This window comes from Anolis carolinensis, chromosome 6, assembly GCF_035594765.1.
Source record: "Anolis carolinensis isolate JA03-04 chromosome 6, rAnoCar3.1.pri, whole genome shotgun sequence".
NCBI lineage: Eukaryota > Metazoa > Chordata > Lepidosauria > Squamata > Dactyloidae > Anolis > Anolis carolinensis.
The window spans coordinates 99352946-99370146 of NC_085846.1; the positions used below are offsets into that span (position 1 = coordinate 99352946).

A 17201-nucleotide genomic window follows, 5' to 3' on the forward strand; every position below is an offset into this window, starting at 1 on the left:
AAATCTGAAAACCTAAATATTTCTGGTCCCAGTCATTTTGGACCTGTATATCCTCCTTTTTTTATAGGATTACAAATATTCCAGTCTGCTAATTCCCATATAAAGCTTTATATTCCCATACAAAGCTTTGAATGCGCTTAAATATAACATTTTAATCCTTGTGCCGGCAGGACTGCTGACCGAAAGGTCAGAGGTTCGAATCTGGGGAGTGAGGTGAGCTCCCGTCTGTCAGCTCCAGCTTCCCATGAGGGGACATGAGAGAAGCCTCCCACAGGATGGTAACACATCCAGGCGTCCCCTGGGCAACATCCTTGCAGATGGCTAATTGTCTCACACCAGAAGCGACTTGCAGTTTCTCAAATCACTCCTGACACGAAAGAAACCAAATGTACAAAATTAGATGATGATAATAATGATAAAGTAAAGGTTTTCCCCTGACATTAAGTCTAGTAATGTCTGATTCTGGAGGTTGTGCTCATCTCCATTTCTAAGCTGAAGAGTCGCCGTTGTCCGTAGATACCTCGAAGGCCGTTACCTTCCCGCTGGAGCAGTACCTATTGATCTACTCACAGTTGCATGTTTTCAAACTGCTAAGTTGTCAGAAACTGCGGCTAACAGCGGGAGCTCACCCCACTCCCTGGGTTCGAACTGCTGACCTTTCGGTCAGCAAGTTCAGCAGTTCAGTGGTTTAACCTGCTGCACCATCAGGGGCGCCACAACAATAATAACCTTATTACAACAATAATAACCTTATTATTACAATAATAAAAACCTTATTATAAGGAGTTTTACTTTAAAAAATACATTGCTGAATACTACCAAATTTTGGGGAATGTGGGGAATAAATATGTGCAGCTCCCCTGCAGCTCCGTTCTTTCCAAAAGCATTTCTCTCTTTATTATTTCACAATACCCAAAATGTGTAAGTAGAGGTGGGAAAGGCTAGCTACATGTTGGTGTCCTTAGTCGCTGGGGCTCTTAGCCCTGAATCATTTCCTCCAGTTGCAGCATTGATACTCCATTGATTCTCCTGCTTCTAATTAAATTCAACTAGCCATCCATTCAGCTTCTGAATAGAGGAGGTGGGCACCTACTTGTCCTTCACGTCAGATAACCCCCACTTTCAGCAAATACAAGACAAAATTGTTGTTGGGGGTTTATCTGAAAGTTTTTCATTCCACTAGCTTCAAGGGGAGTAACTTTCTGAGTAATTAAGCTTTGGACAGAAGCCCGAGACTTTCTAACAAGAGGTTTCTTAATATATTTAATTGATCTCATATTATTGACTAGGCCAGAGGCTTAAAGTACTTTTCAGAGAAGGTGATTGATACCTTTGCTGATTAGACTGAAATAAAATCAATAACTTGTTCAAATAATTCTTCCAAGTGTGCATTTTGTTAGTTATTCATTAGCAAATTAATTGCTTTTATTACTCTTCCTAATTTACAGATAGCTGTATCTGCAGGACAGCTCCTTCTTATTGTCAGTGTTAATTTTATTATCCGCAGCTTTCTCTACAGTTTTAATCATAACACTCCAAAATAATGGCATGGTGTTGTTTGCAGTCATCTAGACTCTGGGTGATTGTAAATAACAGTGTACTCTAAATTTTAGAGTAGATGCACATCCTTTAGGTGTTGTCAGCTGCCTGTGATTTACAAGAAAAATATCCAATCTTTAAAAGAGTCTTGTGTAAATTTGTGCAGTAGCTTCCTTTGTAGCATTTGAAATTTAGAATTCTGTATTTTATAGAATTTGGCTGGAATTTTCTATGGCAGTTATGACTACATAACCTAGGATTACACACTCAGAATGGTTAATGTATTCACGATCCATTCAGGGTTGCATAGGAAACATGAAAGTCACCTAGTCCCCGTTTACTGGGAAGCAGCCAGTGCAATATGGTTAACATTTTAGGGGAAGTTCAGAGGGAGGTGGTAGAAATAAACCTGTGTATTGCTGCATTTAGGTTGGATTGTAGGATATGTAATGAAACTTCATGCTCATTGGGGATTGGGGGGTCAGGCAGGGATTCACTGTGTAGCACCATAACTATGGTGCTTATCCATGCATAAATCCAATACCGCATTCCAGCCTTCTAATATAATAATCCTTATCCTATCATTCTAAGAAACCGGAGATGCTCAGTTGTTTCAGTTAACTGACTATCATCCTGTATTCGTTACAAGTTACTAAACTACAATTACAGTAGAGTCTCACTTATCCAACACTCTCTTATCCAACGTTCTGGATTATCCAACGCATTTTTGTAGTCAATGTTTTCAATACATCGTGATATTTTGGTGCTAAATTCGTAAATACAGTAATTACTACATAGCATTACTGCGCACTGAACTACTTTTTCTGTCAAATTTGCTGTATAACATGATGTTTTGGTGCTTAATTTGTAAAATCATATCCTAATTTGATTTTTAATAGGCTTTTCCTTAGTCCCTCCTTATTATCCAACATATTCGCTTATCCAACGTTCTGCCGGCCCATTTATGTTGGATAAGTGAGACTCTACTGTACTAATATTTATTTATATTTTATTTATTACAATATTTATATCCCGCCCTTCTCACCCAACAGGGGACTCAGGGCGGCTTACAATAAAACACACATATAAAACCTTTACAATACACTACAAATCAGTTAAAAATTAACTTACATAAAACATTCATAAAACACATTATAAACTCATAACTAACTCATAACTGCTTTACCCCTTTGTCCTCAGCTTGCCTTCAGTTGTTGCAAACTATGTCCAGAGTTTAAAGGTGGTTGGCACTCAGTTAAAAGTGCCAACCACCTTTAGGAAGGAATGGTGGAGAGGAGAGGGAGGAATCTTACCCATTCCAGTAGGCTCAGGCAAAAGCAAACTGCTGAAGCATCTCCTAGCTTGTGTCTTCTTCCTCATTAATAACTTTAGCCATGTTGAATTCTGTTTGTCCACATGTGCCCTCCGACACTGTGAAATGTTGGAAGATATAGAAAGGACTGACATCATACACATTGCCCAGAGTGGCTTCAGAATAGAATAGAATATCTTTATTTGTCATTGTGCTATTGCATAACAAAATTGCATGCCTTCCCCTGCACACACCACAAAACAACACATCCATCCCTCTGCATCCCCACCACCACTACACAGCCCTCAATGCCACATCAGTGCGAAACCACAGAGCTCAACCTAGCCACAGCTCTAGGATCAACACTATCCTTCAGTGTTTGTCCTTGTCTTTGTCACCCTGTACCATCTGCCAGATGACAATAATTTTTAAAAAAAGAATATGCCGGGTTGGGTGAGATGGATTAGGGGCATTATTGCCTGTTTGGGAGCAAACTAATATCCAGAATTGGAGATGGGTGGTGGTATTGAACTATCTGTGGGGACATGTGGCTCTCCAGAGTCTAAAACACTGCACACACCATGCTTCCTCTACTCTGGATGCCCAACCCTCCCCTAATTTTGTAGAGCACATTAGCCCTGAAAAGCATCCTCTAGGAAACCTATTTTCCTCAACTCCAATTTTCTTTGTTGGGAGGGACACGTTTCAAAGACAAAAGAGCTTCTTGGAACAAGTTGTGTGTATCTCAGATAAATCGAGTAGGTTAAACAGATATGCACACGTTTAAGATGATCAAGTCCTCTTGACATCAAAGGGATTGAGTCAGCTTAGGCTGCATGTAAATACATATGGTCTGAGTGATGAAGTGCTTGGTGTACCGTTTTCTTGACCGTGGCTGCCCTCAGAACCAGTTCTCTGAATTACCTGCCGAGACTTGTGATAGCATAGGGACTGGTTAGCTAGTAAATGGCATATTATCACATGCAGAGAAAGTTCCCCAGAAGAGTCCTGCAATTGCTTTAATATTAATTTCCCTTAAAGAGAAAATAAAGAATCACGAGGATAGGCAATGTTTCATCAATGGATGACCTGATTGTCAAATGGGATGTGACTGCACACTGCAGGGGAAAAAATGCCTCTCTCAGAAGTAAGATAAAGAGGAGAGATTATACCTGCTTGAGTAAGAGAAACTGGATTATAGAAGTGGTAGGTTGTCAAGGCAGGAAATACTGGTACTCTTGCTGAATTACTACTACTCCCATCAATCCTCACCTTTGAGGCTGATGGCAAATGGAGTCCAAACACAATATCTGGAAGGTCCCAGATCCTGGATAAAACGGAGCAGTCCCTGGTTCTTCTGTGCTCCAGATTTCACATCTAAAGTTGCTGCTTCTTGTAAATGGCAGCTCTTGGGGTTACACACACATACACAGGGTATGTGAAATTCTTGCCACTATAGCAAACATAGTATTATTAAACTGATTTTTTTTATAGCAGACTGCAAATTTGAGACTGTTCCCCTGCTGCCACCTAACGGTTGTCCTTGAAATTTCTCAAAAGATTTTCATTCTTTCTTGTGCTTCTGTGCATTTTCTGTGTTAGCTGGTACAAAGCAGACTGCAAGTGTGAAACTTCCCCATTCATCAGAATACCTTGGCCTATAAATAATATATTTTCAACATCATATATTTGATCCTAAATCCAATTGGTTGTCAGAGTTAGTGTACTCATTGAATCTCTTGTTGTCGTCACCTCTGTAAATCATATTCATTCAATTGATCTACCCTGAAAGGAGTCTGTTTAGCAATTCTTTGATTTAGAAGGCACCCCAGGTTTAAAGAATTGCTCTTATCTGTAATGTTGCCTGTAAACAGCACTAATGTTTTAATGTTGATCTACAAACAGCACTAAAATTCAACCCTCTCTCTTTCTTTGTTATTTTCCAGTGAGCTGGAAAGTTTTGTTGAAGATCTGAAGAAAGAATCTATGACAACCAGTCGAATAGTTACTTTAAAAGATGTTGAAGATGGAGCTTGTCTCTTGCGGCAAGTTGGAGAAGCTGTTGCCAACCTCAAAGGTGCCTTTTGGGTTTTCGTCTTTGTTTAGTTTTGTTGCTTTCTTTACAAAGGTGGCTGCTATGCCCTGGCTTTAAGCAGACTCAGGATGAACAAGGCTTAACTCCCAGGTATTAATTGATCAGTTTTAAACAACACCATTCATTTATAAGAATCTAGATTCAGGTTTTCAAGAAGCATCCTCCATTTTCCAGATTCGTAAGCAGTAGCATATATCCTGCACAGTTCAAGACACCCAAAAGATGACACAACTTGATTGGACATTCTCACCAATCTGGCATTAATTTAAATGGGAATACTGTATAATAAATAGACTTCAGTTTAGCTTTGAACATATAGATAGTTGGAGGGAGATGATATTTGCCATAGTTATAAAAGAAATCACTTACCTTGAACATGCCTTCCGCAGGGCATGTAAGACACAGGCTTTTGAGTTCTGTTGTTGATGTTTTAAAAGGTGCTTTTAGGATGTTTTAAAGATGTTTTTAAAGATGTTTTTAAGATGTTTTTTAAATTGTTGATTTTAGCCGGTTCTTGTAAGCCGCTCCGAGCCCTAGGGGAGTGGCGGCATATAAGTTTGAAAAATAAATAAATAAAATGAAACAGAATGCGTGTATACTTAAAGTGAAAAGTCCCACCAGTGTTATGCTGATATCTGATTTTTGAGTTTTGCTAAATTTGTACATCCACAACAAAACAGTATGTGATACATCAAGTTTTGGGAAATGTTTAGCCACCCTTGTCAAAACAGGGGCCTTGTTATTCATCATTTATTAATTTATTCAAATTATACGGGGATTTCTGGGTACAGAGGTGACCATCTGACTATCTGATCTCATGAGACATACAGATGCAGCCATAGGATCACTGGTTTAGAGGCAAGCTCCAACCAGTAATTTATCCCACCAGACAAAGGGATGGTCAAGCAGACTGCTCCCAAAAAGGTGGGATGATCCTTGTTAGCCTTCATGGACACTAAGTCAGCAATCTGTACTTTTAATTTCTGACTACCTCTGTAACAACAATGTATGGGATGAAAATAAATCTTCAATCCAGTGGCTGTCATCAATACCCGGCTGAGCGGTCTGCTTTTTGTATTTATGGACAATATTTTGAGGATTGCTTTTAAGACTCCATAGTGAGAGCAGAAAGTTTTACAATTTTTGGATGAAAAAAACACAATTTTTTTGGATAAAGGATATCATAACATGGAATTATGAAGCAATCTCATAAAGCTGGATTATTCGTGGCTTTAAGAAATACTATGTTAGTAAAAATGGACCAAAAGACAGAAATTGGTTTATTCTGAGAAAACAGAACAGTTTGGCTGGAAGAGTCTTCCCATTGAAAGCAACAGGAATAATATAGGATCTTAACCACTGGGCTAGTCTTAGGGCCATTCCAGACAGGCCCTATATCCCGGGATCTGATCCCAGGTTTTCTGCTTTAAACCTGATTATATATATACTTTGCATTGAAGGAAGCCGTGTGGTCAGGGAAGAGTTGATCTTTAAATATGTAGAAGAAGGACAAAGATGCAGCTGGAGGAAAAGGATTTTGTTTCAGTGACATGACTGAGATATCGAAGGAAATTAATTTGATGATCAATGACTTTAGGAATTTTAGAAAAAAAATTAGACTGAATTTGGAGGAGATTGAGGATGAAGAAATTGAGATCTCAGAGGAGGACATGGAGGACATAAGAATCCCAGGAATGGAAAAATAATGCAGAGTCAGCTTGGAATGTGAAACCTAGAGATGGAGGTTTGTGATCTGATCATCAGCTTTCTGAAGATCTGGAGGCAAATGCGGAGGAAAATGTTGCTGTAATCCGAAATGCCAAAGAATGAGGCAGCAGCAAAAACTATAGCGAAATGGGGGAACATGAGTGTGCAATCAAATTAAGAAGGTTTTTTTTAATGAAATCCCATCCCACTTCCAGGTTCTGTGCAATTTCATGAAAGGTACTCACTTTGTTCTATGGAAGAGATTTGATAAAATGCCAAGGGTTAAATTTAAGGGGGATAACAATAAAGGATGGATCTTCTGGATTTAAGATGTTATCATGGGTCTTGGTATATGATGCTGCTGCTGCAAGAGTTTAATAAAGCTTTTGCTGTTTGTAGTGGATTTAATCTAAAGGAACAGGCTATAAAACAAAATTGGTTGATTTTAAAAATAATATTATTTATAAAGGTCACCAAGACGAGGGTCTAGGTAGATAGAAGGGATATGAACTGGAGCGAGTATCTATTAAAAATGATAATGGAACGTTATATGTGTGACATATAAAAAGGAAGTCAATGTAGTTCTTTATTAAATGAGAGAGACATAATACATTTTAAAATTACAGTTTAATATGATATAATAATAATTGAATATAATAATACCATAGTTGTGAATATGTGCTATAGGTGAATACTAAGCAATTGCAGATTCATAACTCTAGATTATGGATCCATAACTGCAATGCAGGTTGCCTGTCACAGTATTTGGTTTCTTACAATTGTATTTCATTAATTGCTACCTTGAGCTATTCACACCACATATGCAGGTGGTAGCTTCATTAGTTAATTAGTCAATTCCTTCTTGGTTGATTGATTGGTTCTTGTAACCATTATTAAGTAACAACTGAAAGAAACATTTTTCATTTTCTGTAATCTTCAGAGTCATTTCCAATGTTTTTCTCCCACCCACAGTTGAGAATTATATACATTATACACCCAGTAGGCAAGATCCTACATCACCGAGTTCACCTTAGAAGTATCACAGTGTTGTCTCCACTCACATCATCTCCAGGACTCACCATTTCACATCCATGACCATTCAGTCCATAGTGGAGAACAGGTGGGATAAGAGAAGCATCTGGCTATGCTTAATAATATCAGATAAATGATATAATCCAGTGAGATCTGCTACGATCATCTGGAGGTGTAATTATTCTGTATCTGGCTATGTCCATATATGAATATGAGAAGCCAGATGGTTCTCTAGCCTCCACACATGTCACCAACCACTGAATAGCAGTGGTGGGGTTGCCACATTAAAATGGTTAAATCTGAGGGAGCTTTGGTTGTTTACAGATGGAAGATACAAACCTCTGCAAGAAAAGAATGATATGTGTAAGATGACAACCAGTGGATTTTATGTGAATATTAATCTGATACACTTGGAAGTTTCTTCCCTATTTCCCTTGCATCTAGCCCATTTGATTATTATTAAGCCCATGTTGCTCTCCCTTCCTCCTAGTCCTCCTTGTTCTAAAGAGCTTTTCGGGTTTTTTCCAGGTGAATTTCCAACTTTACAGAATAAAATGCGAGCCATTCTCCGCATTGAGGTGGAAGCAGTGCGATTTTTAAAAGAGGAACCCCATAAACTTGACATTCTCCTGAAGAGAGTCCGGAGCATGACTGATACACTTACCACTCTCCGAAGGTGATTTCTTGGTCTGTTTAAATTAGTTTCAACACACTGTTAACATTTATATAGATTCATATCTTTATATAAATTCCTAAGCCTTCACACATACTCTAAAAATACGGAAATTTCAGACCTAGCACTACGATTGTTGCATCTATTTTAGATACTGACATTCTACTCCTGTTCCATATGTTACATCTCATTCCAGATATGATCGTTAAGTAAAACCATTTTATAACAATTTTATACCAGTATATCCTTTTCATACTTGCTTTAGAGATGACACAAAGGCAGGGAAATTCTTACATACATTTTTATTAGCTAAGAGCAGATAGTATACATTATTGGGCATACACTATGGTTCCCTTTTCATCACACCCAGTGCTATTATGTCCCCCTCCTCATACCCATTCTATTTCTTTTGGATTGAAGAAATGTCTATGCCTCCAAAGCCAGATTTAGGCTAAGAATATCTTACTGCTGAGATCCATTTAGAGGAAGATCATCCCAAATTATGTAACAACCTAAAAGAAAATACATAGGCGAGTGTAAGATGGAGCTTTTCAAAAATATTTATGTCTCTTCTCTCACAAATTGCAAAAGACATCTTGGTTATTCAGTGCCTTGGCTCCAGGCGGAACTTGGAGAACATGACACTCTTTGGGCTACATCTCCCACAAGGATAGTAAAAACATCAAAACATCCGGGCATCCCCTGGGCAACGTCCTTGCAGATGGCCAATTCTCTCACACCAGAAGCGACTCAGGTTGCTCCTGACCAAAAAAAATAAATCTCTCAGATCAGTGTGATTCCGGGAGTTGTGATCCAAACATATGTATTTTCCCAAGCTTGTGTGAAATATTGTATGGTGCTATCTTGCCTGTTGCCTGAGCAGTACAAAAACAATATTATGATACTTTCCCCTTTTCTACTTGAAAAATGACCATATCCAAATCATTGAGTTTACGAGAAGTTATTTTAGAGCTTGTCTTTCACTAGAGGGAGCCCTTTCATGAAAAGCCAAGCCAGATGCTCTTAGTTGTGTTTCACAGCGTGGGTATTTGTTTCTGCAGGCATGTTACAGATGATCTGCTCAAAGGAGTAGATCCTTCACAAGCTGCACAGTACAACGCAATGGAGAAAGTCACTGCAGTGGAAGTTCTGAAAAGCCATGAAGAAACTGGAAAGATCCATACTTCTCCCTTGAAAAATGTAGCTGAATCTCCAGCAGAGCCCCCTGTCAAATCAGAAGTGATGCCAGTCTCTACCGTGACAGTCCACCACGTCCAGAGTTCACCAGTAGTCATCCATCAGTCTCAGCATTCCTCAACGTTAGTCAACCAGGCCCCAAATTCTCCTCTGACAACCAGCCCCACCGTGGCTTCACCAGGGCCAAATCGTACAACCTCAGCTGTGTCAGAGTCAACAACAGTGACCACAACAGTTGTTCAGCCAATGCAGGCGCCCCTCTCACCCCAGGTATCGGTGAACGGCTCCACCATGCAAAGCCTTTTTATTGAAGAACTTCACAACGCCACTACAAGGAACAGAGCACTCTCGATTGAGGTACAGTGTACATTTTAGGGTTGGGAAGGCTTACATGTTGTAGGGATACACATGAGGATCACGGCTTAGTATTAACTACTCAGAATTACTAGTTACTTGTAATTAGTTATTTGTAATTAATTCACCTTTCCCAATAACAGAGGTATAAGTGTTGCATTAGGATTGCAACAAAAGATAACCCCATTTTTTCTGTAGGTGTTGTCTTACTGAGTAATGGGCATTTTTTGGGGGGTGGGGGGACAAAATAAGTAAAATTAACTCTTTGGAATTCATGTTTACAACCGTTTGCGACAGACCGTGATGGCAAAAACCACCCCACCCCCATTCTTGGTGTACAATGTTTACCATTACATAGCATCTCAAACTAAACAAGAATTCAACATATTACTTTGAGTGTTGGTGTGTTTCCTGTTAGAAAGCAGAGAAGAAATGGGAAGAGAAAAGGCAGAACCGGGATCATTACAATGGAAAGGAGTTTGAAAAACTCCTTGAAGAAGCACAAGCAAACATCATGAAGTCAATCCCAAACCTTGAGATGCCTCCACAAGCAACCTCACCAAAAGTCAATGTAGTGGAAAAAGAAGTCACTGGTAAGGTTTCAGGACAGCAAAGTATCATTGTTGTTTGTATGGGATGAAGCCATTCAACTGACTTGTAAACATGAAAGACATTAACGGCTGATGTTGGATCTCTAAATTTTAGGAAAGGTTTTATTTAAAACGCTATATGCAGCTCAGTGATCTCTTCCCTATAAAGAAGAGGTATCTTACAAAATAACACTGAATGCCGTGCAGCCCAAGTCCTGAAGTTTTAGGTCTATAAAGTGGCACTGATGTTTCTACATTGAGCATGAAATGCTTTCTTAATGAAACATGAAGTACATGCTTAAAGTTCTCCCACTGCAGTACACAACAAGCAGAAATGGCTCACATCTGGAGCAGAAAAAGGTATTTACCAAACCAACATATTGACAGTCACATCTTTTTATTTTTTCAGTAGAGACTTTGAACCCAGAACTGGACACAGAAAAGCCAGTGAAGTCTCCACCTCCTCCACCTCCACGTCGCAGCTATCTGGTAGGATCTGGATTAAGCACAAGATTGGGTGAAATCAGCTACGTGACCAGGAAAGACAACATTGTGGCCAAGGTTTGATGATGGAGGCAGTTTAACAAAATTAGATATCTAGTGTAGAAGGTTGATCTGAATAAGACAAAAACATAAGACAAAAAGCACGATTTTAGTATTCGAGGGCACAAGGGGTGTGCCAAGACCAAAATAGACACCAGGCAACCCTACTAGATCAGTCTTCTACTGTGGATTCCCCTTCTTGCCATCTCATTTATAATTAAAAATGTAGCTCACAGTGTCCTTTTATTTTATGTATGTCTAAGAAATGTAAAGAGAACTTGCAGGAGTTCCAATATCTTACACAGAGTTAACCGTTTCATAGAATTCTTTGAAATGCGTTCTTGTTTGTTTGTTTGATCCACCTGCTATTTTCAGAATCCAAAAAGGAAAGGAAAGATTTTTTTTAAAAGTTTTAGTTCACATACCATTTTTACAGAATGGTGCAGTGTATGCCATCAAAAGTGAGGATTGTTATTTTAAGCAGTGACATTATTTTGGTGATATCGCTAAAATTATTTATTTTAGCGATACCACCATCCCAGTTCCCAGGGATGAATTAAAGAAAATTGAGACCAATAAGGGGAAGTTGATTGTTTGAACACAGCTATTAGCTTAATTTCTTATAATTTGATTCTTTGTTATACATCTTAGGAAAGTAGTGAAGATAGTAGTAGTCCAGCAACACAGCCTAAAGTACCTAAAGAAGATTCTGCATCTCCTCAGTCTCTGGGTACTGTTGCACCTGCAAAAGATGATGATGATGAAGAAGAAGGGGATAGAATAATGGCAGAGTTACAGGTATGTGCTTCTGTCCAGAAATACATGCTTACAATATCATGCATTTCTCATCTGTGAACTTGTCACACAAATTAAGCCAAGTTAATATTAAAGTCTAGGATGTTGTTGTGTGCATTCAAATTATTTCTGACTTCTAGCAACCCTAAGACAAATCTGTCATAGTGTTTTCTTTGCATTATTTGTTCAGAAGGGGGTTGCCTTATCTTCCTCTGAGGCTGAGTGAGTGTGACTTGCCCAAGGTCAGCCAATGGGTTTCATGGCCAAGCAAGGATTCGAACACTGGTCTTCCAATCCAACACTCAAAGCACTACATCATGCTGATGTTCTAGCATAATCAATTAAAAAGGCCTATCTCAGTGGTTCTCAACCTGTGGGTCTCCAGATGTTTTGGCCTACAACTCCCAGAAATCCCAGCTAGTTTACCATTTGTTGGGATTTCTGGGAGTTGAAGGCCAAAACATCTGGGGACCCACAGGTTGAGAACTACTAGCCCATCTGATTAAAAGGTCTTTGCCTAAGAGAAAAAAGAAGAGGCTCAGTTAACCAAGTATCCCATTTCCTCCAGAGTCTCATGTGTTACAATGGTGTTATCAAGACAAGGTCTTCAAACATGGGCAAGATCCTACAGACAGATAGAGTTCCTTTCAGATGTTCTGGAAACGACTTAGAAATAATCCAGCCTTAAAGCCTAGAATTTGTCATTGGCCCATTCCATCAATCCAGATTTAAAGTTAGCCACAGTTGCTTGAGATTCTTTTAATTGAGACTCAGGTAATTAAAAATGCACCAGGTGATGGCCAGGGGGATGAGTGGGCCTCAAGGCTTGAGGCTTTATCAATAAGTTCAACTCATGTATTCTGTTCTTTACAAGTCAAACCTGTGCCTCTTTACCAAGAAGTAAATATTGTTCACATACAGTTTACCTCTAAGTAAGTGTGCACAGAATCAGTCTTTGAAGCAAAGTTCATGGAAAGTGTGATCTTTGGGGCAATTAGAGGTCAGTCAGAATATTGCAGATCCTCTCTCCTTTGGAAGTATTTAAAAATAATGATATATGAGATACAATCTGTGTCCTGCCAGGGTTTTTTTTTTCCTGCCTTGAGCATTAAGAGCAAAATGATAGCCTGATTATATTGGTCATAAAGGTGATAAGAGAAAGTGAAAAAGAATCATCTGGTTTCCTAATGGATTCTTATTAAAAAATAAACTCCATTGTAGCTTTCTAAACTCAATTGTTTCAGCCTGGCTAAAGAGAAGAGGTACATGGAATATGGATTCTGACCAATGAAAACCATAGCTCATCATCATCATTATCTTCTCAAGGACAAGATAATAATTCTTGGAAATTGGTTGTTCATCCTTTTTATAACAAAAATTTTAGGCAAAATATAAAACAAGCATCTTACTGGCCCAACCCTATACTTACACCACATTTTAAAACTACGCCACAATATAAATGCTGAGTAATATTTGAACTTTTGGTATGTTTTTATGGATTCAAGTCTTATCATTAAAAAATACAAAGGGAAGAGAAAATATTCCATTAAGGCTGTAGAATGAATACCATTTAAAAAAATTAACCTGTGCAAAGTCTAATCTATATAACTTCACCAGATGTTGCTAAGTATTGTTGCATTTTCATGCTGTAAGTACAGGGTGAATAGCTAACTAGTAGGGGGGAAATCCAGCTACCTTATGGGCCCTAATATGTTGATGTTGCCTTAATTCTTGAGGTGATTCTTAAGACCCAAGGAAAGTGGGAATGAAATTGGACTGGAATGGCTCAAAAAAAGAAAATGTTTGATTCCAATACAGTCAGCCTTCACTTTCATAGAAGTTAGAGACACAAGGACCCACACAAAAGTGGGATAACTGCAGATATCTTTTAGGCTTCCCAAACAATATTTAACACACAAAAGATACCTATACTAGTGGGGTGGCGGGTCCAGTTGTGAGTGTATTCACTACTCACTCACTTGTGGATGGGGAAATGGCACAGGAGAGCCATCCTATTTCCTTCTCCCCCTCCTACATGTATGATTTCCTCCTATTGAAATTGCTGTTATCAAACTGCTTGTTTAAAATGGTATAGGACAACAGAAGAGGCGAAGCAAATACAGTGATCCAGAAGTAAACAAGTCCTTAAATGCTTAACTTGCAAATACAGAGGGTCAGCTGTACTTACAGTTCTTGAGGAGACTTGACTCCTACCATGGAAAGGTCTTCTGATAATGTACCATATTTTAATTCTCTAGGTTTTCCAGAAGTGCACTTACATGGATGTAAATTCAAACAGTCATGTTGAACAGTCCAGAAATGACACACACACAAAAGATGCAAGGCCTGTGGCCTTAATACAATCCAAGGAGAAGAAGGTAACAGTGGCACCTTGAATTTTGCCACGTGCTCTTGTCCTCACCTTCTTCCCTTGCATCCAGACTAACCTTATGTCTTCTGTCTTGTTTACTCTCTGTGTGTCATGATGGCTGTTTGCATTTATCTAGATGTATAGCCCACCTTGGTCCCACTTTATGAAGATGTTAATAACCATTTCAGAAAGGTTAAAAGGCACATGGTCCCCCAGATATTGCTGGACTGCATATCCCAGCATTCTTCACCATCAGCTAAGTTGATTAGGGCTTCTGGGACTTTCTGTCCATCAACATCTAGGAGCTACATGATTCTCACCACTATTTTCAAGAAACAGGAGTAATAAAATATGAGTGAAAGATGTAGAGACAACTCTAATAAGACTATGATTACACCTGTCACCCATCCATGGCATGGTGTTACTAGACCTTTTTCAAAATGCCTCAGCTGGTCCAAAGCTCTTGAGATACTGCACAGATTGTATTGTCTACTTGACTAAGGGCACTAGGTAAAGGTAAAGGTTTTCCCCTGACGTTAAGTCCAGTCGTGTCCAACTCTGGGGGTTGGTGCTCATCTCCATTTCTAAGCCAAAGAGCCGGCGTTGTCCATAGACACCTCCAAGGTTATGTGGCCGGCATGACTGCACTAGGGCACTAGGTTTAAGCATATTGATCGGATTTTTCCAGAGTTTGAACATTAATGATCTTGGCTACTGTTCACAATATCACCCGTCTAGCATCGTTCATCTAGCATCACTATAGTGGCTGAGATATTCTGGACATGTAATCCAAAGGGCAACATTTCCATGTTATGCAAATTTTTGCATTAATTAATATCTCATCAGTTTCCCCATCAAATTCTTTTGGCTATAGTAATTGGATATTGCAATCTTCAAGGTAGCTCTACACCCAATGGGACCTTAAACTACAAGCAAAATAATATATAGAATATATCCATGCACAGTGTTTGCCTTCAGGATTAGATGTTTCTTGTAACAATATTTTTGATAATCCCTAAATAGACTAGAGCAGTCATAAAGCCATGTGTGCAAGAAATCCCAAAGATTAGGGCCATCCTTCCTTCCAACCAACCAGAGATCAATAAAAGCAGAACATACAGCCCTCAGATGACATGCATTGTTCCAAGACTATTCCAAGATTTTAACACTGGGATTGCTGGACGTCATACCCTTTATTTAGAATTAGATGCTGGAGCTCTAATCTTTAGATCCTGTGAATATCCACCACTGGGGAAATGAACATGTAGTTAAAACATAGAGTAGGCAATCTGGGTCTTGTGTTACATGTCTCATCAAACGTGACTGAGATTAGATTAACTTGTCAGGTGTTCAGTCTCGTGTTCAGTTCAGTAGATTGTAGTTTGCAATCTTGAAATATATGGGTTGTTGTGTGTTTTCTGGGCTGTATGGCCATGTTCCAGAAGCATTCTCTCCTGAAGTTTTACCCACATCTATGGCAGGCATCCTCAGAGGTTGTGAGGTATATACCCGGAAAACAGCCTGGAAAACACACAACAACCCTGTGATTCCGGCCATGAAAGCCTTCGACAACACCTTGAAATAAATGTTGACTAATCTCAAAGTCCAAGGAACACCATACAGTAGCTATAATCTTACATTGCCCTACTTTTTAAAGCATCCATTATGGCTCCATGTGCTCATCTCGCTCAGAACTTGCCAAAGTAGCCTCCAAATAGCCAGTCCAAGTCTGATAAAGGGTGCGAGGGGGAATCAAAGAAGCATCTCGCTATGCCAGGTAGCCAGATGTAGACCAACGAGATCCACTGGACTCTTGACAGATGATACCATTCATCTGCATGAGACCATGGGAATAGATAGATGCTTTGCCCATTCTACCCCCGCTTTCCAAAAACCATGGAAATATCATTTAGGGAGGCTAATAATAGCAAAACTGTGAGTCCTGGAGGGGATTATTGTGGAGAGTGGAAGAGAAGACCATTCTCGGCAACAACCAAAAAAAAAAAACTTACACAAACAAAAGGCATATATCCCTAACAGAATGCTAGCTAGGATGTCTATGCAATGGCCACCTACATGTTTCTTTCTTGACTTTGGCTTGGCATGCATGACACTTTATTCATCTTTCTCTCGGGTTTGAATTTCTGGAGTCTCTGTTAAATGCTAACAAGCCACATATGCATGCTAGGACGAAGTTTCAGATACCTGGTGTTCTGACAGTCCTGTCTCAGCCTTGTGTTGTAATCTGTCATTGTTTTTTGTTTCAAATCAAGACTTCTGAATTTAAAAACTAGACTTGTACCTATGGTGTCTTTAGCATGGTAGAAAGGTGACTCTAGTTTTGGAGATTAAATGTCATTTATGGGTAAAACGTAACACTTGGACATCACAGTGGAAACCAACAGGCTATAAATATTCTTTTATGTGGCCAAACACATGTGGCTACACTTCCATTTTTCAGTTGAAATGGTTGTTGGAAACCAAGACAGACAAACTGTGGTCTACATTTGGAACATCTTGTCTACAGAATTGATATTCTGAAGCCTTATATAGCCTTGCTGGCCATAGTAAAAAACAAATTAAAATTAATAGCACCTTTTGAGTACTCCTTAACTCATTGAATTAAAATAGTGTATTTCACAAAATCCATTAAAGTTGTTGTATTTGCAAGGAGAGACCATAGATATACTCCAAGTAGTAAGGACTTTCTGCAGCATTGCAAATAGCATGTGTTAATGGGGTAAAGTGCACAGGATGAGCAGAACATGAGTTGTATACTTTGCAGCAGATCTTAACTGTCAAAACTGGAAAAGCCTATCATCAGATGTAATTAACTCATTTTCAACAGAAAATAGGACCCAAAAAAGTTGCGTCTTATTGTGGGAGAAAGTCATCCTCCTTGGGTCCTGCCCCATGAACAATACTCTGCAGTATATTTCAATTTTTTTGTTTGGTCAGGGCTTGTTGCTTTTTTCCATGTCTTTCCAGCAAGA

The 17201-nt window shown here is 39.0% G+C and overlaps 1 protein-coding gene across 20 annotated transcripts in view; it reads left to right on the forward strand.

The window, feature by feature from the left end:
- kiaa1217 (KIAA1217 ortholog) overlaps positions 1-17201 on the forward strand; it is a 387178-nt gene that overhangs the window by 364560 nt on the left and 5417 nt on the right. For 17 of the 20 annotated variants that reach the window (XM_016994285.2, XM_062983745.1, XM_008112409.3 and 14 more), the window contains 7 exons: positions 4798-4928; positions 8214-8361; positions 9420-9912; positions 10328-10502; positions 10909-11060; positions 11694-11840; positions 14096-14215. In XM_016994285.2, coding sequence (XP_016849774.2) covers positions 4798-4928; positions 8214-8361; positions 9420-9912; positions 10328-10502; positions 10909-11060; positions 11694-11840; positions 14096-14215 — 1366 coding nt within the window. The remainder of the gene's footprint in view (positions 1-4797; positions 4929-8213; positions 8362-9419; positions 9913-10327; positions 10503-10908; positions 11061-11693; positions 11841-14095; positions 14216-17201) is intronic. The other 3 variants (XM_016994286.2, XM_016994291.2, XM_008112425.3) reach the window with 1 other exon arrangement.